This window comes from Cannabis sativa, chromosome 5, assembly GCF_029168945.1.
Source record: "Cannabis sativa cultivar Pink pepper isolate KNU-18-1 chromosome 5, ASM2916894v1, whole genome shotgun sequence".
Taxonomy (NCBI): Eukaryota; Viridiplantae; Streptophyta; class Magnoliopsida; order Rosales; family Cannabaceae; genus Cannabis; species Cannabis sativa.
In genome coordinates, this window is record NC_083605.1 from 51,437,282 (window position 1) to 51,463,014 (window position 25,733).

The 25,733-nt window shown below is 36.2% G+C and overlaps 1 protein-coding gene across 1 annotated transcript; it reads right to left on the reverse strand.

The window, feature by feature from the left end:
- Positions 1–22,269: 22,269 nt before the first annotated feature.
- On the reverse strand, positions 22,270–24,414 carry LOC115715612 (mitochondrial inner membrane protease ATP23). Its single transcript, XM_030644256.2, has 5 exons — positions 24,202–24,414; positions 23,939–24,060; positions 23,588–23,725; positions 23,404–23,487; positions 22,270–22,718 (listed from the first exon to the last, which is right to left on the reverse strand). The coding sequence occupies exons 1-5, from the start codon at positions 24,317–24,319 to the stop codon at positions 22,584–22,586; spliced, it is 597 nt and encodes a 198-aa protein (XP_030500116.1). The 5' UTR covers positions 24,320–24,414; the 3' UTR covers positions 22,270–22,583.
- Positions 24,415–25,733: the final 1,319 nt, after the last annotated feature.

The window sequence follows — 25,733 nt, forward strand, 5'->3', positions numbered from 1 at the left end:
GGATTACATTTTAAGTGATGTAAACAGAAGATGAAGTTCTACCTGACGATGAAGAAAGTTGCTTTCGTTCTCACTGCTTTGAAGTCGATCGTCTCTGAAGCTTCTACCGACAAGGACAGAGAGGCTGAACGCGAGAAGCAACAAAAGGATTTGGAATCCTGGGTCGAAAACGACTTTCTCTGTAAGAATTTTATTCTTAACGGTTTATCTGACGATCTGTATGACTATTATAATTCAGATAAATCGGCAAACAAAATATGGGATGCTCTACAAAAGAAATACGATACTGAAGAAGCTGGAACTATAAAGCATGCTGTCAGTCGCTACCTCAAGTATCAAATGTTGGACGAAAAACCTGTGGAAGCCCAATCTCACGAGCTTCAAAAAATTGCACATGAGATCATCTCAGAAGGTATGACATTAGATGAATAGTTTCAAGTTGTTGTACTAATTGATAAGTTACCCCCTTCCTGGAAGGATTTCAAAAGTACTCTCAGGCATAAGACTAAGGAATTTTCCTTAGAAAGTTTGATCACCCGCCTTCGTATAGAGGAGGAAGCAAGAAAATAAGACCAGAAAGATGAAGTGCTTGTTGTTTCAAACAACAACACTAAGAAGTCCACACCAGTGGTTCTGAAGCCTAATGGCAAAAATTTTAAGAATCAGAACCGCAACTCGAATTCCAATTCTAACCGCAACAACCCTCCTTGTAACAATAATCAGAGTTGGAACCATAATAAAAACCAACATGGAAGGCAGCCACCTCCACACAAACAGAATGACCCCGCACAGTTTTTGTGTTACAACTGTAACAAGCCGGGTCATATGGCACGAAAGTGTCAGAACAAGCCTAGCACTGCTCCGCAAGCTAACTTGACTGAAGAAGCTTTTACAGCTATGATCTCTGAGATCAACATTATTGGTGGATCAGAAGGGTGGTGGGTAGACACTGGCGCCTCTCGCCATGTCTGTTATGATCGTGCTATGTTTAAGACATACACTACTGATGATGACAAGAAAGTGTTGTTGGGAGATTCCTACACCACTATTGTTGCTGGAACTGGAAACATGGAGCTAAAATTTACCTCGGGAAGGACCTTATTCCTGAAAGATGTAATGCACACTCCCGAGATGAGAAAGAATCTCGTTTCTGGTTTTTTGCTTAATAAGGCTGGATTTACTCAAACAATTGGGGCTGATTTGTACACCATAACTAAGAATGGTACTTTTGTGGGGAAGGGTTATGCTACTGATAGAATGTTTAAATTAAATGTTGAATTTAATAAAGTATCTTCTTCTGCTTACATGCTGTGTGATTATAATGTTTGACATTCTAGACTTTGTCATGTTAATAAACGTATCATTAAGAACATGAGTAATATTGTCTTAATCCCGAAAATGTCAGAAAAAGATTTTGAAAAATGTATCTTTTGTAGTCAAGCAAAAATAACTAAGACACCACATAAATCAGTTACTAAAGAAACTGAACCTTTAGATTTGATACATTCTGATGTATGTGAACTTGATGGAACGCTAACCAGAAATGGTAACGTTATTTTATTATTTTCATAGATGATTGTTCTGACTTTACTTATGAGTACTTAATGAAAAATAAAAATGAAGCCCTTGACATGTTCAAATTATTCGTAGCTGAAATTGAGAATCAATTTAATAAGAAAATAAAAATGCTTCGTAGTGATAGAGGAGTTGAATATGAATCAAATTCGTTTATTGAATTTTATAATTCACATGGTATGATACACGAAAGGACTGCACCATATTCACCTGAAATGAACAGTAAAGCTGAAAGAAAAAAAAATAGAACATTTACTGAATTAGTTGTGGCTATTTTGTTGAATTCTGGTTATGCATCTCACTGGTGGGGTGAAATTTTATTAAATGTTTGTTATATTCTGAATAGAGTTCCTAAATCTAAGAGTAAAATTTCACCTTATGAGATCTTGAAAAGTAGGCAACCAAATGTGTCTTATTTTAGAACCTGGGGATATTTAGCTTATGTTAGGACTCCTGATCCTAAGAGAATAAAACTAGCTAGTAGAGCCTATGAATGTGTATTTATTGGATATGCGGTGAATAGCAAAGCATATAGATTCTATGATCTGAATGCACATGTTATAGTGGAATCTAATGATGTTGATTTTTATGAACATAGATTTCCCTTTAAATTAAGAAATAGTGGGGGTACATCTACTAGCAATGTTCCTACCATTAGGAATAATGAGCACACTGAGAGTAATGAAATATAACCTAGAAGAAGCAAGAGAGCTAGAGTAGAAAAAACCTTTGGTTCAGATTTTTATGCTTACACCTTAGAGGAGGATCCTGCCTACCTCCAAGAAGCCTTGTCTTCCATAGATGCTGACCTGTGGCAAGAGGTCGTTGATGATGAAATGGACTCACTTATTAAGAACAAAACCTGGCATTATACAAACTTACCACCTGGGTGCAAAACTATAGGTTGTAAGTGGATTCTGAAAAGAAATTGAAACCTGATGGAACTGTTGACATATACAAAGCTCGCTTAGTAGCAAAGGGTTTTAGACAAAGAGAGAATGTAGATTTCTTTGACACTTTTTCACCTGTCACTAGAATAACATCCATTAGAGTTTTAATTTCTCTGGATGCTATACACAATTTAGTTGTGCACCAAATGGATGTTAGGATAACGTTCCTTAATGGTGAATTAGAAGAAGAAATATACATGGATCAACCTGAAGGGTTCGTTATCCCAAGCCAGGACATAAGGTTTGCAAGTTAGATAAATCTTTGTATGGTCTTAAGCAGGCACCTAAGCAATGACATGAGAAATTTGACAATTTAGTTATCTCAAATGGCTTCAAAGTGAATGAAAGTGACAAATGTATTTACTATAAATCTGATAATGATGTTTGCACTATTATATGCCTATATGTGGATGATTTGCTTATATTTGGTTCAAATTTCCATTTTGTGAATGCTGAGAAATTATTATTATGTGCTAACTTTGATATGAAGGACCTCGAAGAAGCTGATGTAATCCTTGGTATTAAGATTACTAGGTTTGAAAAGGGAATTTCTTTGGATCAATCTCATTACATTGAGAAGATTCTCAAGAAATATAATTACTTTGACTGTAAACCTGCTTGCTCACCATATGATCCAAGTGTAAAGCTATTTAATAATACTAGTGACGGTGTGAGACAATCTGACTATGCGAGCATCATTAGCAGTCTTCGATATGCCACTGATTGTATGAGACCCGACATTGCCTATGTCGTGGGATTATTGTGTAGGTTTACTAGTAGGCCTAGTATAGAGCATTGGCATGCTATTGAGAGGGTAATGAGATACCTTAAGAGAACCATGAACCTTGGATTACAATATCAAAGGTTTCCAACTGTCCTTGAAGGATATAGTGATGCAGACTGGAACACTTTGTCATATGACTCCACAGCTACAAGTGGCTATATTTTTAGCATAGCTGGTGGCGCTGTTTCTTGGAAGTCAAAGAAACAGACTATTTTAGCATAGTCCAGCATGGAGTCTGAAATGATAGCACTAGCCTCTGCTAGTGAAGAAGTAGGTTGGCTTAGAAGCTTGCTAGCTGAGATCTCTTTATGGGAAAAACCGATACCAGCTGTGTTGATCCATTGCGATAGTACCGCAACTATTGCAAAAGTTCAGAACTGTTATTACAACGGTAAGAAACGACAAATCCGTCGTAAGCACAACACTGTTAGAGAGTTCCTCTCAACAGGAGCTGTTAGAGTGGATCATGTAAGCACTGATGACAATTTAGCAGATCGTTTGATGAAAGGACTAGCTAGAGAGAAAGTCTATAAAACTTCGAAAGGAATGGGACTATTGCCCTTAGAAAGATGAGTCACTCATAATGGTAACCCAACCTAATGACTGGAGATCCCAAGAATTAGGTTCAACGGGTAATAACAAGTTATGAGGTGATATGTGTTGATCATGCTATTGTTATATGAGAGGCATGAAGTCCTGAAGCGATAAGAGGATGAGTTAATAGAAATTCTTAATGAGATCTATACTCTATGTGAAGTGGAGTACCGAGCTACAACAGTACTCTTGATAGACTCACCTATGTGAATGTGGGAGTGGGGCCGCTTCCTATGGAATTTGGGGCAAAATTTCTAGAGTGTTTACTATACTGGGATAGACGTGCATGGCCATTAACGCACGGGCTTATTTGAATACACCCTTGAAAGATTGGTGTGTGGTACGACGTTAGAGATAGAGTTCAAGACTTCGAGTCACTCTAGTAAAATCTAAATCTTATTCACTACGCAAGATTCAAATCGAAAGATATCTTTGCTGAAGCACTGTCTTATAGTTGTTTGATGTTGCTCGAGAAAATATTTTTAAAAATTTCAAGTGGGGGATTGTTGGAACTTTTTATGAAATTATGTAAAAATAGAAAAGTGAAGTGTGTGAGTACGAGTCCCACATGGGATAGGAACACTTCATTTGAAGTGTATAACTAGTGCAAGTTTGAGATATGGGTTTAGGCCCCAAGGGGTACCCAGTTTTATGCGCATGGGTGAGGACTCACACACTGGACCACCACACACGCGCGCGCCGCCGTCGCCGTCCGACCGACTGATCCGAGCCGGGTTGGGTTGGCAGGCGAGTGAGGTGTCACTTAATTTTTTAAAGAAAAATTATTTAATTAAATAAATATTTTTATTTATTTATTTATTTATTAATTTTAACACGTGATCAGAAGTGGTAAAACGCGATCAGTCAATGATCCGCTTTTTACTCCCACGATCTAACTCCTCATTACCGTTTTCTTACCGTTTTTTCTTGAATCGACTTCTATATAAGTCGTATCAGAACAACGTAAGAACATATCTTTTCCAACATTAAAAAAAATCTTTTTCTTTCTTCCTTGCGATTTTTCTCAGAGCAAATTTTAGGGTGTTATAGAGCGATATAGTTCGGTGCAGAACGTATCGTACGTTTAGAGAGACTGTTTTATCCTGGGGACGTCGTGGTTGCTAGACTGTCGTGCACACTTCGGCCAGAGCCGCGAAACGTCTTAAAGAGAGCGACATTGTCCGCGACTCAGCCAGATTATTCTATCGGTAATTCGTTCCAATTTTATTGTTTTTTAATTTCGGTCTAACATATTGTGATTAGGATGTAGGTATCAAATGGGCAAATTAGGAATAAAAACTAATGATATTAGGTTAAGACAATTAATTGATGACTCATTCCTGTACCCCAAAGTCTTGAAATCCTATAAATAGAGAAGCAAGAACTCTCATTCTCACACCACCTTCGAGTATTCAGCCAGAATAGTGTAGGGAGAGCCACAAAATTTTTGAAAGAAAAAAGTAAGAAAAAAAAAATTAAGAAAGAAGAAGAAGAAGGAAGAAAAGTCATTGCGTAAGCTTGTTTCTTCGAGATTTAGTTCCTATTGATCTTATTCACTTCTTCTCCTAAGGATTTCATCATTTTCTTCATGATATTTACATAATTTTTGGTATGGTATTTAGGTTATTAAGAACACCAAGAACACTCCTACAGGTTCTATAGGTTTTGGGATAAGCGGTTAGCAAGGGTAAGGAATTTTGTCTCTTTGTTTAGATGATACTAAACATGTAGGATCAAGAATGAATATTTTAGGCTTTATTTTTAAGATTATCATGCATGCTTTTATAATTTGGATATCAGGATTTCATGCTTAGGTATTTATATAGAATTGTCCTTTATGATAAAAGCATGGTAAATAGGGTTTTGTCCTATAGTATAACTAAGTAATATAGCTACGCGCAACAAAAAAAATAATTGTTTATCAATGTGATAAATACTAACTTAAAAAATTATCTAACATATAATAATAATTAAAATTATATTTTCTAATTGCTTATTATTAATAATAATTTTAGTTATTGAAAATATAAGTCTATTTACCGTATTATTAGTTATATTATTTTTAATCAAGAAATTTAAAGGTTATACAATTAAATTATATATAAATTTTAAATTGCTCGTTCCCCATAATGTATCATCATCATCATAGTATTTATATGATTATTATTTATTTCGAGGATTATCGAAAATTTCATTAGAGTATTTTATTATTGATTTATTAAAAAATTTAAAATTTATATTATTAATATATATATATAGAATTTTAAATTAATTCGTTAAAAAAGTTGTTATTATAAAAATAAATAAATAAAAATTATTATCTCTAATCAATTTAAATTAATTAATTAAATTTTAAATTAACTAGTTATATTTTGTTAGTTATTATTTTAAAAAATTATAAATAAATCAGTAACAATTATTTGTTTTACACATTTTAAATTAAAAAAAAAAATGATTAACTAATAAATAATAAATATATCACGAATATAGACAAAATGATTGACTATCACATAGGTTATTTAAAGAAAATTGATATAAAAAATAATAACTTAAAAAATTATCTAACAAATTATAATAATTAAAATTATATTTCTAATTGTTTATTATTATTATTATTATTATTATTATTATTATTATTATTATTATTAATCTATTCACCATATAATAATAATAATAAAAATAATTATAGTTATTGAAAATATAAATCTATTCACCATATTATTAAGAAAGTATATTATTTTTATCAAAAACTTTAAAAGTTATACAATTGAATTATATAAAAAATTTAAATTGCCTGTTCCCCATATTATAGAGAAATTTACAAAAATATTGGAATTTGAATTAACTTTTACAAAAATACTATCACACGAAAATCTTTTCAAAAATACTGTGTTTTTATAAAATACCAGTAAAACACAAAGCAACACAACTCAAATCAACAGTAGAGCAATTAAAAAATAACAGTAGAACACTAGTGAAAACTTAATACAGTATACTGCAGTATGAAACTTATAAAAAAACACATTAAAAAAAATAGGCAGTATTTTTGTAAAAAAAAATGACAAAATTTAGTATACCATATAAATTTTCAAATTATATCATCATCATCATCATAGTATTTATATGGTTATTATTTACTTGGAGAATTATCGAAAATTTTGTTAAAGTATTCTATTATTTATTTATTTATTAAAAATTTTAAAATTATATTATTAATATATATATAGAATTTTAAATTGATTCATTAAAAAAATTGCTATTATAAAAATAAATAAATAAATAAATAAATAAAAGTTATTGTCTCTAAATCAATTTAAATTAATTCTTAAAATTAAATAATTAATTAACTAATTGTATTTAGTTTGTTATATAAATGTATATGGCTAAATTTTTTATAAAATTAAAAATAAATCAGTAACCATTATTTAATATTAGATTTATCATGAATATAAACATACAAAATAATTAACTATCACATATGTTACTTAAAGAAAATTGATAATATATCTTCTTTTTTTTTTTTGACAAAATGTTATTAAATGGAGATATTTTTATTGTATATTTTATTGTTATTTTACTTTTTTAGTATTTTATTTTTATTTTTACTAATTAATTATGGAGAAAAATTAAAAAAAAAAGTAAGAACAACACAATTTAGAGAATGCTATATCAATTACCTTAATAAAATTATTGTCAACGTGGATTTTCGTTAATAATGAACCTTTTTTGTAATAAATTAAGCACTGATATGTATAGGAAAGTTGATAAGTATAATAATTATAATAATAACACTAAGAATTTTACGTGGTTTTGCAGTTAAAATCTGCATATTCCACGAGTTTATTTTATTCAAGATAATTCTGAGTGTTCGATACAATATTACAATTAATGATCTCCTTCTCTCAAAGTTTTTCCGTCCCTTTCTCTGTAGAATCTGTTCCTATTTATAGGAATATAGGTTGGCAGTTATTTACATTTAAATTTGAATTATATAACTGTTTCGTGAAACGTGGGCTTGATCACGTTTCATTTAAACACGTGTAGATAACAATTGATAAACGCACAACCACTTATCATTCCTATCTTTAAGGCGGTTAATGCTGACGTGGGTAGAGGCATCTCGCTTTGCATATAGATGACCAATAATAACTTGGTTTAATCATATGCCTTCCAACAATGGCATGAGCTCTAGTGTACTGAGCAAACTTAAGAATCGCTCTTTGACCATAAGGCCTCACAGACTGGACAATCGTGTCCTACATGTTTCCAAGTTGTTACGCTTATTATTATAATGTGGAAAATATGCTAACTGTTAAACAACCAATTCGCCTCGTCAATATTCTCTGATGTATAGCGAGATAGACGTCTCACTATACACTGTCCGAGTTTGATTCGAATAACTTTACTTATAAACGAGTCTTATTCTTGGGATTGTGTATTCCAAAGTAGGTTGGTGCCTCGTCAATATAGGAATTAGTAGTTTGAGTATCCTTGTCTCTCCTAAGACTATACAGACAGCGAGCTATGAATAAACTCTATTAATTCTATATTTAATGAGTTATTTCATTTTTCATTAAATGATATAATCGTTATTATATCTCAGTCAGGGAGGCTGCAAACTCCCACATCTGCGCGCGCATCATGCTGCGTGCAGCCTTCCTGGGCTGCACGTACAGCCACCCACCAAACCCGATTTTTGTGGGATTTATTTCAGTAGACCATTCTAGTTAAGATTTCAATTTAGAATTACCTTCAGAATCTACCACAACAGGAGGAGACCATCTTGAAAGAACCATCCTCCATGCTTTCTCATCTTGAGACTTGATAAAAGCCCTCATTCTAACTTTCCAATATGGATAATTAGAATCATTGAGCAACGGTGGACAAGAAATGGAACTTCCTTCTACAAAAAATGACATATTGCACAAAAACACACAAAAATGTTAAAGGACCACACTAAGAGTTTGGTGTCCTGCTTTGATACCAATTGAAAAACCGGGTTTTTACAAAAGATAATAAATTTTTAAACAATAACAGTAAAACACAACTACAACAGTCTGCAGCAGCAGAATGTAATTCTGCCACTGCAGAACACAGCTTTGCAGAAATAAACCAGATTCAGAAATAAAATACCAGAATTAAAATACCAGCAGAAAATAAAATCACTTGACACAAGAGAATTGTACATGGTATTAGTGTTCTTTCGAACACTCCCAGTCCATGGGGCCACACCTAGAGAAATAAATTAATTAGTAAAGTCTCAAATAATTACAAAGACAATTGACTTAAACAAGTTTAGACTCCCCCTAAACCTTTGCCGCAATCCTTTGTAATTCACTTCACGACTAATTTCTAAACCACATCAAACAACGAACTCCCTTCATCTTTGATGTGTGAATGCATACTTCCTCCTGAAGTAAGGCTCGTATAAGTCTTCTCCCGAAGACCTTTCTCTTGTTCAATCAAGTTGTTCAAACCGACCCTAAGACCAGTATAAGAAAAAACACATAAGTACTAAAATCTACCTGAACCACTAGGTTTTTACAAAAAGAACTCTCTCGTCACAAAAGAAAAATATGCAAAAAAAAAAAATGAAAGCTAGAAGAGTTGAACCGATGGGTTGCTCTCTAGGTTCTATTTATAGAACATAGGAACCCTAGAGACAGCCACAAAATCGATTCCACAACTGTACAAACTTTCCTAAACAAAACCTGATTTGCAACATCAGAATCAGATTTCTGCAGCAGCAAACCAGACCAGGAAGAAAACTTGCCAAATAGGTGCTCGATCATGAACATGGAATTTATACCTGCCAAAAACAAAGTGCTTGATCTGAACATATCAAGACACAATCGAACACAATAAAGAGAAAGAGCAATGGTCAAAGTTTCTAAATAAAATTAACTTTCCATAAGAAAATTTCTTCTCTTACAAGAAGTTTCCAAAAAAAGAAAATGGGCAGCTGAAAAATAATTCTTTCCCTTGAAAGAAAAGAGCAATAAAGACACAATATCAAGGAGACCAAATCGTTTTAATTGCACAAAGAAATCACACAATAAATAAAAAATACTTTGACACCTAAATTTCCAAAAAAAATGTAACACCCTAACTAGCATAGGCGTGTTGACGTGATTTTAAACGTACTGTGCAGCTTGTTGCTAATCAACGAGGTTAATGAAAATCGCGATTAATTAAAATTTTGCTATTTAATTAAAACTTATAATATTACATACAAAATATTTCGAGATCCCGTTTGCAAAACACCTTACAAAAGTTTGCTATTCAATACAAAATATTTGTCCCCTAGCGACTAACTACAAAAGCATTATTGTTCTGAGGATCGTACGCTCCAGGCCTAACCGCCCCGACATGTACAATCTTCATCTGCTCGTCCTCACAGTTCCTCAGCTTTAGCCTTGCCCTTACCTACACATAAACATAGCACTGTGAGTCGACAGACTCAGTAAGAAAAGCATAATATAATAAACATACTGAATCCCGGGTTATAATCAAGCGCCCATACACCTGACCATAACCCTAACTGAATCAGGAACGTCCATGACAAAGTATGATTAACCGCGAATCCAGCCTATACTCGGCACTCTAGTCGTACCGATGTGGTAGCAGTTAATCCATACTATCTGATAGCCTAGCATATATCTGTTGGCATCTCGGTGCAACTCTATGTACACCTCACTGTTGCCCTGATATGCTAATCTAACGGCTATATAAAATTTGCCTAACATATATCTAATATGTTAATCTGATGGCAACTGACATGTACGCTAAACATGTATAAGCATATGCATGACATTATACTAATCTTACCTCGATTCTGAATTCAGGTGTGCCGGTCAACCTGAGTGGAACAATCTGCTCGGCGAATTACAGGCTCCTAAATCATAATAATCACAACACTGGTAAGTGACACGCTAAATCACTTCCCGGGGACTTAAACTCGAAACTAGAAGTTTCCCTATCGATAAATAGCATGGCAATACCCTAAATAACACAAAAATGGGAAAAACTAGAGTTCCCAAATTTGCCCCAACCGGTAGACCGGTTCCCCAACTGGAATTCCGGTTCTGGGAGGAAATCCTGGAAGCCAATCGGAACTTTGGTTCCTACAGGCCTCTCTGAACCGAAATTCCGGTTCAGTGCAAGAAACACTAAAAATTCCATAACTCAACCAATTCAACCCCAATCCACTCCAAACTTTCCAGACCTGTTCTAAACATCCTAGAGGTCAATAACAAAGCAATAAAACACAGCTTCATGCACCATTACAAAAATCACCATTGATGACTCAAGCTTGAGTTCAAAAACTCAAAGCTTGCTCATCTAACAAACTAGCTATCAAAACATGCTCAATTCACCATATATAACCATAATATAACACCAGAAAACAAACCCAAACACAAACAACAACCACAGCAGCTAATTCATCATTTTACCATACAAGCCAAAGTTTTGAGTTCAAAGCTTTTCATAAGGTTAAATCCAACTAACTAACAACAAAACTAGCTTGAATCCACATAAAAACTCATAACTAAACCTCTAAATATAACTACAAACAACTACAACAACCACAACATCAAAATCACCAAGCATGCAACCATTTTCTTTTTCTTAAAACTCAAGAAACTTAAGAGAAAGCTACAAGAATCTTACCAAGAACTTGAGATCACAATTCCTTGCAAAAAGCAGCTTGAAAATGTAGAGAAATTGTAACACCCTAACTAGCATAGGCGTGTTGACGTGATTTTAAACGTACTGTGCAGCTCGTTGCTAATCAACGAGGTTAATGAAAATCACGATTAATTAAAATTTTGCTATTTAATTAAAACTTATAATATTACATACAAAATATTTCGGGATTCCGTTTACAAAAATACTATACAAAAGTTTACTATTCAATACAAAATATCTGTCGCCTAGCGACTAACTACAAAAGCACTGTTGTCCCGAAGATCGTACGCTCCAGGCGTAACCGGCCCGACATGTACAATCTTCATTTTCTCGTTCTCACGGTTCCTCGGCCTTAGCCTTGCCCTTACCTACACATAAACATAGCACTGTGAGTCGACAGACTCAGTAACAAAAGCATAATATAATAAACATACTAAATTCTGGGTTATAATCAAGCGCCCATACACCTGACCATAACCCTAGCTGAATCAGGAACGTCCATGACAAAGTATGATTAACCGTGAATCCAGCCTATACTCGGTACTCTAGTCGTACCGATGTGGTAGCAGTTATTCCATACTATCTGATAGCCTATGATATATCTGTTGGCATCTCGGTGCAACTCTATGTACACCTCACTGTTGCCATGATATGCTAATCTAATGGCTATATAAAATTTGCCTAACATATATCTAATATGTGATGGCAACTGACATGTACGTTAAACATGTATAAGCATATGCATAGCATTATACTAATCTTACCTCGATTCCGAATTCAGGTGTGTCGGTCAACCTGAGTGGAACAATCTGCTCGGCAAATTACAGGCTCCTGAATCACATTAATCACAACACTGATAAGTGACACACTAAATTACTTCCCGGGGACTTAAACTTGAAACTAAAAGTTTCCCTATTGATAAATAACATGGCAATACCCTAAATAACACAAAAATGGGAAGAACTAGGGTTCCCAAATTTTCCCTAACCGGTAGACCGGTTCCCCAACTAGAATTCGAGTTCTGGAAAAATTCTTGGAAGCCAACCGCTAGACCAGTTCCTACAGGCCTCCCTGAACTGGAATTCCGGTTCAGTGCAGGAATTTTTCAAATATTCCTTTCTCAACCAATTCAACCCCAAACCACATAAAACTCTGCAGACCTGCTCCAAATATCCCAAATAACAATTCACAAGCAACCAAACAACCCAACATGCACAGAAACAAAAACCACCATGTGAGCTCTAAGTTTGAGCTTCAAAGCTCAAAGCTTGGCTAACACCACAACTAGCCATCACAACCAACTAAATTCAACCTAAAACAACATATCTAGCATCCCGAAAACAAACCCAAACACAAACAATAACCACAGTAGCAAAAACACCATTTTACCATTAAAATCCAAAGTTTTGAGTTCAAAGCTTTACACAAGGTTAAAACCAACTAGCTAACAACAAAACCAGCTTGAATCCACTCAAATAAACATATCTAAACTTCAGAAAATAACAACAATCATACACAACAGCTACCATCATAAAAATCATCAAGCATGCAACTATTTTCTTCCTTAAATTACATGAAACTAAAAAGAGGGTCCAAGAGCTATACCTAGAGCTTGGATTCCCTCAAAATTTTCTTGAATTCACAAAGAAAAATATCAAATCCTTGCTGCTCAAAAGGGGCCGAAAGAGAGAGAGAGCTTGAGAGGAAGTTTTGCTTCTTTTCTTATTTTTTCCAATTTTGTAAAATGAGTGACAAAATGATTTTTAATTACTTACTTCAACCATATAAAAATAACATAAATCAAATAATCACCAAATACTAAGTCCACTAAAGGACAAAGGCTTATGGGGAAAAATGACCATTTTGCCCCTCCCATACTAAAAATATTTAAAATCACTAAAGGGTATTTTGGGAACACTCTAAATTCCCGACTAATCCCGACATTCCCAATGTCTAACCATATCGCCCTGCTATACTAAAATATTAGATTGTGATTCTACTGAGCCATACACCGCGTTCCATGTTGCCGGGCACCAAAAATGCAAAATTATGAAATCTCACTATATGACATAAAAAGGCATTCTAAATTCAAATAAATCAGCATAAATAATTATTTAAATATCAATAAATAATTTTCATAATTAAACCCTGATTATCAGCTAATTTCCAAATTTAGGCTAAGCGGTCTTTACAACTATTTCCCCCTCAAAAGGATTTCGTCCCCAAAATCTAACCTGAACAACTCCGGGTATTGAGCTCTCATGTCTGATTCTAGCTCCCAGGTGGCTTCCTCCACCTTGCTGTTCCTCCAGAGTACTTTGACCAAGGCTATGGTCTTATTCCGGAGGACTTTATCCTTTCTATCCAGGATCTGTACTGGTTGTTCCTCGTATGACATGTCTGGTTGCAGCTCAAGGTCCTCATAACTAAGTATATGAGTAGGGTCTGAAACGTATTTTCTCAACATAGAGACATGGAATACGTTATGAACTACTGAAAGAGCTGGAGGCAAAGCTAACTGATATGCCACTTGACCAACCTTCTCGAGAATCTCGAAAGGTCCTGTAAACTTAGGGCATAACTTGCCTCTTTTCCCGAAACGTTTGATCCCCTTCATTGGAGATACTCGTAAAAACACATGGTCTCCTACTTGGAACTCAACATCTCTGTGTTTCGGATCTGCATAACTCTTTTGTCTACTCTGAGAGGCAAGCATTCTAGCTTTAATTTTCTCAATTGCCTCATTGGTCCGCTGTACTGATTCCGGACCTAGATACTTTCTCTCCCCTGTCTCATCCCAATGGATGGGAGATCTACACTTTCTACCGTATAACAGTTCATAGGGAGCCATCCTTATCGTACTCTGATAACTATTGTTGTACGAAAATTCTATCAGCAGTAGATACTTACTCCAAGAGCCTTCAAAATCCATAACACATGCTCGTAACATATCCTCCAATATCTGAATCGTCCTTTCAGACTGCCCATCTGTCTGAGGATGGAATGTTGTACTGAATTTTAGTTTTGTACCCATTGCTCGTTGCAAACTCTGCCAAAACTTGGAGGTGAACTTCAGATCTCTATCCGAAACTATAGACTTTGGTACCCCGTGAAGCCTTACCATTTCTTTAACATATAACTCTGCCAACTGATCCACTAAATAGGTTGTTTTAACTGGCAGAAAATGAGCAGACTTCGTGAATCGATCTACCACAACCCAAATAGAATCGAACAACCTTGTGGTTCTAGGTAACCCAACCACAAAGTCCATCGTGATGTCCTCCCACTTCCATTCAGGTAGGGTTAAAGGCTGTAACAACCTTGCTGGTCTTTGATGTTCAGCCTTAATCTGCTGACAGGTTAGGCATCTCGATACGAATTCTACCAAATTCTTCTTCATTCCGCTCCACCAGAAGTAAGGTTTAAGATCCTGATACATCTTGGGGGTGCTGGGATGCAAGGAATATGGGGTGGTATGAGCCTCTTCAAAGATTTCATTCCTGAGTTCCATACTATTTGGAACGCAAACCCTAGCTTTATACAATAGCATCCCGTTGTTTGACGCTGAAAAATCCCTGGCTTGACCAGCTGAAACCTCTTCTCTGGTTTTTACCAACTCTGAATTAGTCATCTGAGCAATCTTAATTCTTTCTAACAGATCAGATTGCAGCGTCAAGTTGTGAAGCTTGCCTACCACAAACTCAATGCTAGATCTGACCATGTCCTCTGCTAACTGGGGTGGGATCTGAATCATGCTAGCTATCTGCCCGGGACCCTTCTTGCTTAGGGCATCGGCCACTACATTGGCCTTCCCAGGGTGATAAAGAATCTCACAATCGTAATCTTGTACTAACTCCAACCAATGCCTCAATCTCATATTCAAATCTTTTTGAGTAAAGAAATATTTGAGACTTTTATGGTCGGTATAAATTTCACACCTTTCCCCTTAAAGATAATGCCGCCAAATCTTCAAAGCAAATACTACTGCGACCAATTCTAGGTCATGAGTTGGGTATCGCTGTTCATACTCCTTTAACTGACGGGAGGCATAAGCGATAACCCGAGCAGCTTGCATTAGTACACACCCCAGACCCTGTCTGGATGCATCACAATAAACCACGAACTTTTCTTTGTCAGAAGGCAAAGCTAGCACTGGGGCTGTAATCAACCTCTGTTTCAGCTCCTGAAAGCTAGCCTCACATTTGTCTGACCATATAAATCGCTGATTCTTTTTTGTGAGCTCGGTTAAGGGTGTTGAAATTTTAGAGAACCCTTCCACGAACCGACTATAATAACTGGCTAGACCCAAGAAACTTCTAATTTCTGTCACTGTTTTCGGTCTAGGCCAATCCCTGACGGATTCTATCTTTCCTGGATCCACCTTGATCCCATCATTACTAACAATGTGCCCTAAGAAGGACACCTGAGATAGCCAAAATTCACATTTCTTGAATTTGGCATAAAGCTTGTGTTCCCGAAGCCGTTGCAGAACCATTCGATGATGTACCTCATGCTCCTCTTCTGATCGAGAGTACACAAGGATGTCGTCGATAAATACAATTACACAGATATCGAGGAAATCCTTGAATACTCTATTCATCAAGTCCATAAATGCTGCAGGAGCATTGGTTAGTCCAAACGACATAACCAAGAATTCATAATGTCCATACCTAGTACGGAAGGCTGTCTTCGGAATGTCCTCCTCTCGGATTCTCAACTAATGATAGCCCGATCGGAGATCAATCTTGGAGAAGACCATCTTCCCCTGGAGTTGATCAAAAAGATCATCGATCCTAGGTAATGGATATTTATTCTTAACTGTTAGCTTGTTTAACTCCCGATAGTCGATGCACATTCTCATAGAACCATCCTTCTTCTTGACAAATAATACGGGAGCTCCCCAGGGTGACACACTAGGCCGGATAAACCCTATGTTAAGTAACCCTTGGAGCTGAATTTTCAATTCTTTAAGCTCAGCCGGAGCCATTCTATAAGGAGCCTTGGAGACCGGTTCTACTCCAGGTGCCAAATCTATTATAAAATCAATTTCTCGCTGAGGTGGTAAACCTGGAAGTTCTTCGGGGAAAACATCTAGAAATTCCCGAACCACCTTGATATCTTCTGGCTGAACAGAGTCTGGCCGAGTGGTGTCTAACACCACGGCCAGAAACCCTAGGCCTACCTCACACAATAATTCCTTAGCTGATAGGGCCGAAATCACCGAGATTCGAGATCCCTGAACTGAACCGACAAAAACAAACGGTTCTTCTCCTTCTGGTTGGAAGATTACCATCTTCCTCTTACAGTCAATACTGGCTGAATATTTAGATAGGAAATCCATCCCCAGTATGATATCAAAATCTGCTAAGCTCATTTCTATTAGGTCAGCACTTAACTCCCTATCGCCAATTCTGATCGGCATAGACCTAATCCACCTTTTGGAGATAACTAAATCTCCGCCAAGTAATAGGGTTCTAAACCCTGATTCATATTTATCATGTGGTCTATCCAATTTACTAAAGATTCTGGCTGCCACATAAGAATGTGTGGCACTAGAGTCAAACAATACAGAGTAAAAAGAGTTGTTGGCCGAGAGCTGACCTGTCACCACTGAAGGGCTGGCTTCTGCATCAGCCTGAGTAATGACGAACAACCTAGCTGGAGTGGGTCTCGCTGGAGCCTTTGGTGCTTCGGTTCTAAGTTGAGGGCAATCCCTCCTGTAATGCCCTGGCATGCCACACTAAAAGCACCCCTGCCCTCTACACTCACCCAGATGGTGCCTTTTACAACTGGGGCACTCTGGGTAAATAACAGGTCTCAAAACTACCTTGACGACTGCCTCGACCCTGGTTCCCCCGGAACCTCTTGTTCTGACCCGAGCCACCGGTTGCAGTGGATGCCTTCCTTTTCTGATCCATGGCTGAACCACTACCTCCCCTGCTAAAGCCTGATGCAGGAGGGGTAGGAGCCCCGCCAACCGCTGGAGTCCTAGCAGACTCAGTCATACACCCAACTGCGCCCTCAGCTCGCAGTGCCTTTTCCACCATTTCAGCATAGGTGGTTAGCATAGGTGGTTTTGTCGTCTGTAGTAATCATCAGGTCATGTTGAATCTTTGCACTCACCCCATCTAGGTATTTTTCCTTTTTGCTAAAATCGGTTGGCACAATTCCCGAGGCCAACCTCGCCAACCGGTCAAACTGCGTTGTGTACTCAGTAACGCTCATATTTTCTTTCTGGGTCAAATGAGTGAACTCTTTCCTTTTGGCACTTCTAACGGCCTCATTGTAGTACTTGGCATTGAAAAGTTCTTGGAACCTTTCCCAGGTCATCGTTGTGACATCGTGTATCATGGACACCATGTCCCACCAGACCAATGCATCTTCTTGAAACTAAAAACTGGCACATACCACTCTATCATTCCCGGTGACGCCCATGAAATTCAATATCTTGGTGATCACAATTAGCCACTGCTCGGCTTTCATAACATCCAGACCTTTCATACAGAGGTTCCATCCGATTCACTGGTATCACTGGTTTGGCCTAGACAATAGGGGCAGATGCCACTGGAATTTGTGGTACAGGCACTGCAGGAGCACCATGCTGTCTTAATCGTTGGATTTCATTATCTTGTTCCTCAATTCTGGCTTGCATTCCTGCAAACTTGTTTTCCCAATTCTGGGCTTCCTGAGTAGCTTGGGCAGCCTGTGGCGGGTTAGCATCACCCCGGCCACAAGCCCAGCCCCTGGGACCTCTACCTCGGCCCCAAGCATTTGGGGGAAATTGAGCTCCCTGACCTTCATTTGATCCGACTGAATTGCCCTGACTCCTGGTATTTCGCCTGGCGTCCATCTAGTCTGAACAGCCTGCGTAACCAAGAGTTGGCATATCAGATCATGATCCACGAGATCTTACTAATGCCGCTTATTTGAAAATTAAAAACATGCGTCTATTCTACTATCAGGCTACTAACATGCTTCCTAACATGCTTTTCTTAAATCATACTATTAAAATAAACTACTAAAGCAATAAAAGCTTACGGAACCGTAGAACGAGCTAACTGCTGATGATGATTGTACATGTCGTGACGATCTTCGAAAGACAACCTGGCGGCTCTGATACCAAATTGTAACACCCTAACTAGCATAGGCGTGTTGACGTGATTTTAAACGTACTGTGCAGCTCGTTGCTAATCAACGAGGTTAATGAAAATCGTGATTAATAAAAATTTTGTTATTTAATTAAAACTTATAATATTACATACAAAATATTTCGGGATCCCGTTTACAAAATACCTTACAAAAGTTTGCTATTCAATACAAAATATTTGTCGCCTAGCGACTAACTACAAAAGCACTGTTGTCCCGAAGATCGTACGCTCCAGGCCTAACCGCCCCGACATGTACAATCTTCATCTGCTCGTCCTCACGGTTCCTCAGCTTTGGCCTTGCCCTTACCTACACATAAACATAGCACTGTGAGTCGACAGACTCAGTAAGAAAAGCATAATATAATAAACATACTAAATCCCGAGTTATAATCAAGCGCCCATACACCTGACCATAACCCTAACTGAATCAGGAACGTCCATGACAAAGTATGATTAACCGCGAATCCAGCCTATACTCGGCACTCTAGTCATACCGATGTGGTAGCAGTTAATCCATACTATCTGATAGCCTAGCATATATCTGTTGGCATCTCGGTGCAACTCTATGTACACCTCGCTGTTGCCCTGATATGCTAATCTAACGGCTATATAAAATTTGCCTAACATATATCTAATATGTTAATTTGATGGCAACTGACATGTACGCTAAACATGTATAAGCATATGCATGACATTATACTAATCTTACCTCGATTCCGAATTCAGGTGTGCCGGTCAACCTGAGTGGAACAATCTGCTCGGTGAATTACAGGCTCCTAAATCATAATAATCATAACACTAGTAAGTGACACGCTAAATCACTTCCCGGGGACTTAAACTCGAAACTAGAAGTTTCCCTATCGATAAATAGCATGGCAATACCCTAAATAACACAAAAATGGGAAAAACTAGGGTTCCCAAATTTGCCCCAAGCGGTAGACCGGTTCCCCAACTGGAATTCCGGTTCTGGGAGGAAATCTTGGAAGCCAACCGGAATTCCGGTTCCTACAGGCCTCTCTGAACAGGAATTCCGGTTCAGTGCAGGAAACACTAAAAATTCCATAACTCAACCAATTCAATCCCAATCCACTCCAAACTTTCAAGATGTTCTAAACATCCTAGAGGTCAATAACAAAGCAATAAAACACAGCTTCATGCACCATTACAAAAATCACCATTGATGACTCAAGCTTGAGTTCAAAAACTCAAAGCTTGCTCATCCCACAAACTAGCTATCAAATCCTGCTCAATTCACCATATATAACCATAATATAACACCAGAAAACAAACCCAAACACAAACAACAACCACAGCAGCTAATTCATCATTTTACAATAAAAACCAAAGTTTTGAGTTCAAAGCTTTTCATAAGGTTAAATCCAACTAACTAACAACAAAACTAGCTTGAATCCACATAAAAACTCATAACTAAACCTCGGAGTATAACAACAAACAACTACAGCAACCACAACACCAAAATCACTAAGCATGCAACCATTTTCTTTTTCTTAAAACTCAAGAAACTTAAGAGAAAGCTACAAGAATCTTACCAAGAACTTGAGATCACAATTCCTTGCCAAAACCAGCTTGAAAATGCAGAGAAATCAACCAAAACCTAGCTGCCTCTAGGTGGGTTCGAAAGAGAGAGGAAGATTTTGAGAGAAAATGGAATTTTTTCTTTCTTTTTCCAATTTTTATAAAATGAATAATAAAATGGTTTTTAGTTAATTACTTCAGCCAAATACCACTAATAAAAGCTGAATAAAAACACCACTAAGTCCACTAAAGGACAAAATACAAATGGGGCAAAATGACCATTTTGCCCCTCCACACAAAAATAACATAAAAGGGGTACTAATGGTATTTTGGGAAATTCTAAATTCCCGACTAATCCCGACATTCCCAATGTCTAAATAAACCGTCCCACTATACTAAAATATTAAATTGTGATTCTACTGAGCCATACACCGCGTTCCATGTTGCCGGGTACCGAAAATGCAAAATTATGAATTTTCACTATATGACATAAAAATACATTCTGAATTCAAATAAACCAACATAAATAATTATTTAAATATCCATAAATAATTTCATAATTAAATCTTAATTATCTGCTAATTTCCAAATTTAAACTAAGCGGTCTTTACAAAAAAAGACTTTACAAAAAGTGTGTAATCTGAGTGGTATTATCTCTCAAATCAATAGAACTAAAAGGGGAGTAGATCATCACTCATTAACCAAGGGGGCGAACCTCTACAAATTTCCGTGTCCATTTCTTTACTTGCTTTAATTATTAACACGTGATGATTTTGATCATAAATAAGGTTCCGCTGTCAGTTGACCAAATCTGAAGTCAACATTTTGAATCCAATCCAATTCGTACAGTAGCTCAAATTCAATCCAATCCAATTTACAAAAGTGCAGATTGGATCAGTTATTTTAGATTGGTCTTTTTAATATAAAGTTATTTAATATTTATTAAAAAAAATAAAATCACATAACTAACAACAAAATAAAACAAATTATTGTTGTTTTATGTCTCCAGCAATAAATTAAAATAAATGAACAAAATTCAAAAAATTTAAAAGAAGAAAAAAAAAATGTATGTAGAAAGAAATGTTTAATTTTTTAAAATTATATTTTTCTTATATATAAGAATGAAATATGTATTTGATCAATTAAGTTTTAAAATATTTTTGTATCATATGCATTAGATTTTTAAATTATTATTTTTTTACATTAAAATAATAATTGTACATATAATTTTCTTTTTTAAAAAATATAAATATGTGTGAATTGAATTTGATCAGTTACTTTAACATGTCAATCAATATTCAATCCGTACAAATATATAAATTTTAAATTTTTCAATCTAATCCATTCTGCATAAGTATGAATATCCACATTTTACAAATTAGATTAGATTATGTAGATTATATTGAATTAAATTTAATTAAATCTGGGTAAGTATGAATATCCACACTTTATAAATTAAATTGTGTAAATTATATTGGATTAGATATTTTATAAACTAGGGTGTCTTTTTGTTACTTTCTACAGCTTACGGGTATCTAATTTCAAAAGATTACAACCAAGACACATAAATACTTGATAAAAACATATCCATAATCACCTCCTTTTATGTAATGCCCTCCACACTTATATATCCTCCATCTTAATATGGAGACCCTCATACTTGATTTAATTTAAAATTTGATGTTTCACTAATAAGAAATGACATAGTATCAAGAAAAATATAGTATATTTTATTGTATAATATACTATTCGTTCCTCACCATACGTAAGACTTCAGACCACTACACTGGTCCAACGTTCAAATACCAAGTTCACATCATGACTCAATCTTGTGAAATGTATTCTTGGTAATGAATAATGAATATTGTTTCTTTTTGAGAATAATGAATATAGTTCAGTTAATACTTTCATTGTTTCACAAATTTTTCAACCAACACATTTTGTATAAACATAGATGGAATCATAAACTATGTAATGAATCATCACACACCACTTAGATAATAACAGCATTGCTGGCAAGCCAGAAATTCATTTAGCTGCAAGGAGTTCGGGGCATAAAACCAACAAAAGAAAATAATTCTTATTATGATCAACAAGAGAGAAATCTTAAATTCTCTAACAATAACCTTGGAGAAAGAATATTAATGACCAGCATACAATTAGTATTATGGTTGAAAGAATGGCAAAATTTCTTGTTGGAAGGATTCTGAAGATATGAAGCAAAAGTTTTACACTTTCTAACTTCCAATTTATCAAGGGAAGAATCTAAAATGTCTAGCTGCCACTGATTTGGTTTATCTTTTATGCTTATGGAGCTCTGTCAAAGGGTTTTGTGTCATTATAACAAATATCCCAGACTGCCTCCATGGCATCCTTTGCAGCTGCTTCTGAGCAGTAAGGATTTGCAATTACTGACTTCATAACCCTTCGTCTTACACACTCCTTCAAACATTGCAATGAGAATCCAGTTTAAGATTGAATTGCAAACAACAAAACGATGTAAGAAACTAACTCATACAGAGCTTCATGTGAGAAAATGGACAAAGAAATAAATTACGTACGCAAGTAAGGCATGCAACATCCACAAAAGGAATAAGATGAAGGTATAAAAGAAACACTTCACAATTCAGAGTAGAGTAACATAGATGACAATTTCATGAACCAGCTACTACTATACCCCTCCATAATGACATGCAAAAGATGACCCAAAAATGTAAAGATGACCATTGAACAAATTAAACTAGTCTAAAGCTATTACAATTTTTTTTTGACAAATAATACAAAATTAATTCAAACAGGTAAACATGAGAAATTCAATACGTGATCTTTTTGGCTTTTTTTGGGTCCCTGTTTGCATATAAGTTTATAATCTTAAAACTCATAAAAATGGCGGGATGCAAAAAATGGGTGTGTTTTCTGTCATCCAGTACATGTTTTTATGCTAAGCATTCCGTTTATCCAATTTTTTCTTGCCTTTCATCCTTCAATTTCTCCACACTTCTTAGGAAGCAGAGGAACACAAATATCTAGATAGACAGAAAACTAAACAGAGAATTTTTCTTTTACCCCAGAATAAACACAAGATTTCAGTTCTAGTTTTTAATCCAAAGAGGTATAATCCACTCACTTGTTCATGACCTCGTATCTTTACAAAACCCCGCAGAAGTTCCCGTTTGTAGTGACAATCGCCGCTGAGATGGCCGGCGCGTATCTGCTCAGGGGAACAGTAAAAACATTGTATCTAAATCTATAGAGAAAGAAAGAGAGCAAAAAAATTAGGTCTAAAATTCAATACAGTGAGTGATGCACACCTCACTACAAGCATGATGAGCACAATTAGCCCAGTCCAAGTTTGCCCCACGACAATCATCGTAAGCATGAATCAGTTCATGTATCACAACTTGGTTCACCTCGTCTTGTATGTTCATGTGATTACTACAAACCTGAATCTAAAAGACATAATGGAAAAAAAAAAGTGTTTTAAGATATTAATCATTTAATTAAACAACTTTAAAAACAATCCCAATTTGTAGAATTAGGGGACTAACTGAAAGGATTTGCCTAATTTCAGATTCCAATCATATAATGAGGTTCTTAGTTTTCACAACTTTTAACAATAAAAGTACATAAAACGAGACGAGAGAGAGAGGATTGAATTGTACCCCTTCGCCGCGAACGTAGCCACCAGCAATCTGTTTGTTACAATGAACGGCCTTAATAAACCTTTCTCCAATGGCGCATCCAGATTTCTCCAAATGCTCCAATAGAAACTTCACCATCGGAGCTGCACCACCCAAGAGTATAAATCATACAATCACACACTTTGATAACACCACCCATAATCCTAAAACCCTAGTTCGTCTTTTTACACAATTTATTGGGAAGAAAGAGAAGAAAATAAAAGAAGGAAGTTAAGAGAGATTACTCCGTAGACTTCTGCGAATCATATCTTGGCATTCGTCAATGGTTTTCCCACCATTGGAGGCGGAGGTGGAGGTAGAAGTGCTGGTTGTCCCGGGATTCTGGGCGGGTTTCTCTGCCATGGTTGGTCTCCGCCGAGTTGTTTGTTGGTTTACTTGGGTTGGCGCTATCAAAGTGTAGACGGCTCTCTTCTCATTTCATGTACACACCCCTTTCTAACTTTTTTTTTTTTTTTTTTTTTTTTTTTTTTAATTCTTGCTAGCTTTCATTACAAAACTAAAACAGGATTATTTTTTTTTTTTGAAAAAATTTATCATCTTTATTAATTGCAATTTATAGTGATTACTTGATTAAAATCTATAGTAACATCACTACTCCTCATAACACGATCAGCAACTAAATAGGATGCTCGAGCTAAGAAATGAGCAACACTATTTGCAGAACGTCTAATGAAATTGACATAAACATCTCGCAAGTCATTCAACAACATCTTACAATCAGAAATAATACTCCAAAGTATGAAATCATAGGAATAGAGCTACGTAACGCTTGCACCACAGTAAGACTATCAGTTTCAATGACAACCTTCCTCCAATCTTTCCGTTTAACCCAACTCAGTGCCTCCTTAACACCCAAAGCTTCCACCATTTCGGGTTGCAACACACCTGATCGACAGCAGGTAAAAGCTTCCACCAATGCGCCAGTTTCATCCCTAAACACCCCTCCAAAGCCATAAGTTGCAGTTCCTGAAATAATGGTAGCATCTACATTAATCTTCAAGGTGTTTTCAGTTGGTTTGGCCTAAGTTTCAACACCATCGACATCAGTAAGGAATGCAGCCGTATGATTAAATGTTGAATCTTGAGCCCGAGTCCAATCTGCGAGTAAAGCTTGAGCTAAGTGAGCAACACTCGCAACAGTAGGGGACTTATCAGACCATACTAGCTCATTTCGATGTTTTCAAATTGCCTAACATGTCATTGCGATCAACCTCCTTTTCTCCCCATCCGCCTACTGTAGAACCGTAGCAAACCAGTTGGCAAAAGAACCAACTACCGTCAAATTAACACCAGCAGCCAACTGTTGCCAACACGATTTGGCAAAAGAGCAATCCACCAAGCAATGGTAGATGGTTTCATCAGTTACTTTGCACACAGGGCAGATGGTATCAATAGGCACATGTCTAGAACGAAGTCTGGACTTCGTAGGCAGACAGTTAGTAGCAGCACGCCATAACAAGTCTTTCACTTTCGGAGGAACACTTAGCTTCCAAAGAGTATTCTAAAAGACGGAATTATCATGCCGTGCACCCAACTCTTTGCTCAATTGTAAGAACTTATAAACCGATTTTACTGAGAAATGGCCCGAGCTCTCCCAACTCCAATACCAAACATCACATAAACGACTTGAAGACAAGGAAATACTAAGAATTAAATTAGCATCCCTTTCATTAAACATATCATGCACCAAGTCAACATCCCAAGCCAACATATCAGTTTCCATAAGTGTTTTAACATTTTGATTAATAAGAGCAGG

What these genes read in the sequence shown, in the direction of transcription:
- LOC115715612 (XM_030644256.2), bottom strand. Translation starts at nt 24,319, where the DNA reads ATGGCAGAGAAACCCGCCCAGAATCCCGGGACAACCAGCACTTCTACC. An exon ending in GCTACGTTCGCGGCGAAGGG is followed by an intron (nt 23,726 to 23,938) that starts GTACAATTCAAT and finishes TATGTCTTTTAG; the next exon opens with ATTCAGGTTTGTAGTAATCA. An exon ending in CTCATCATGCTTGTAGTGAG is followed by an intron (nt 23,488 to 23,587) that starts GTGTGCATCACT and finishes TCCCCTGAGCAG; the next exon opens with ATACGCGCCGGCCATCTCAG.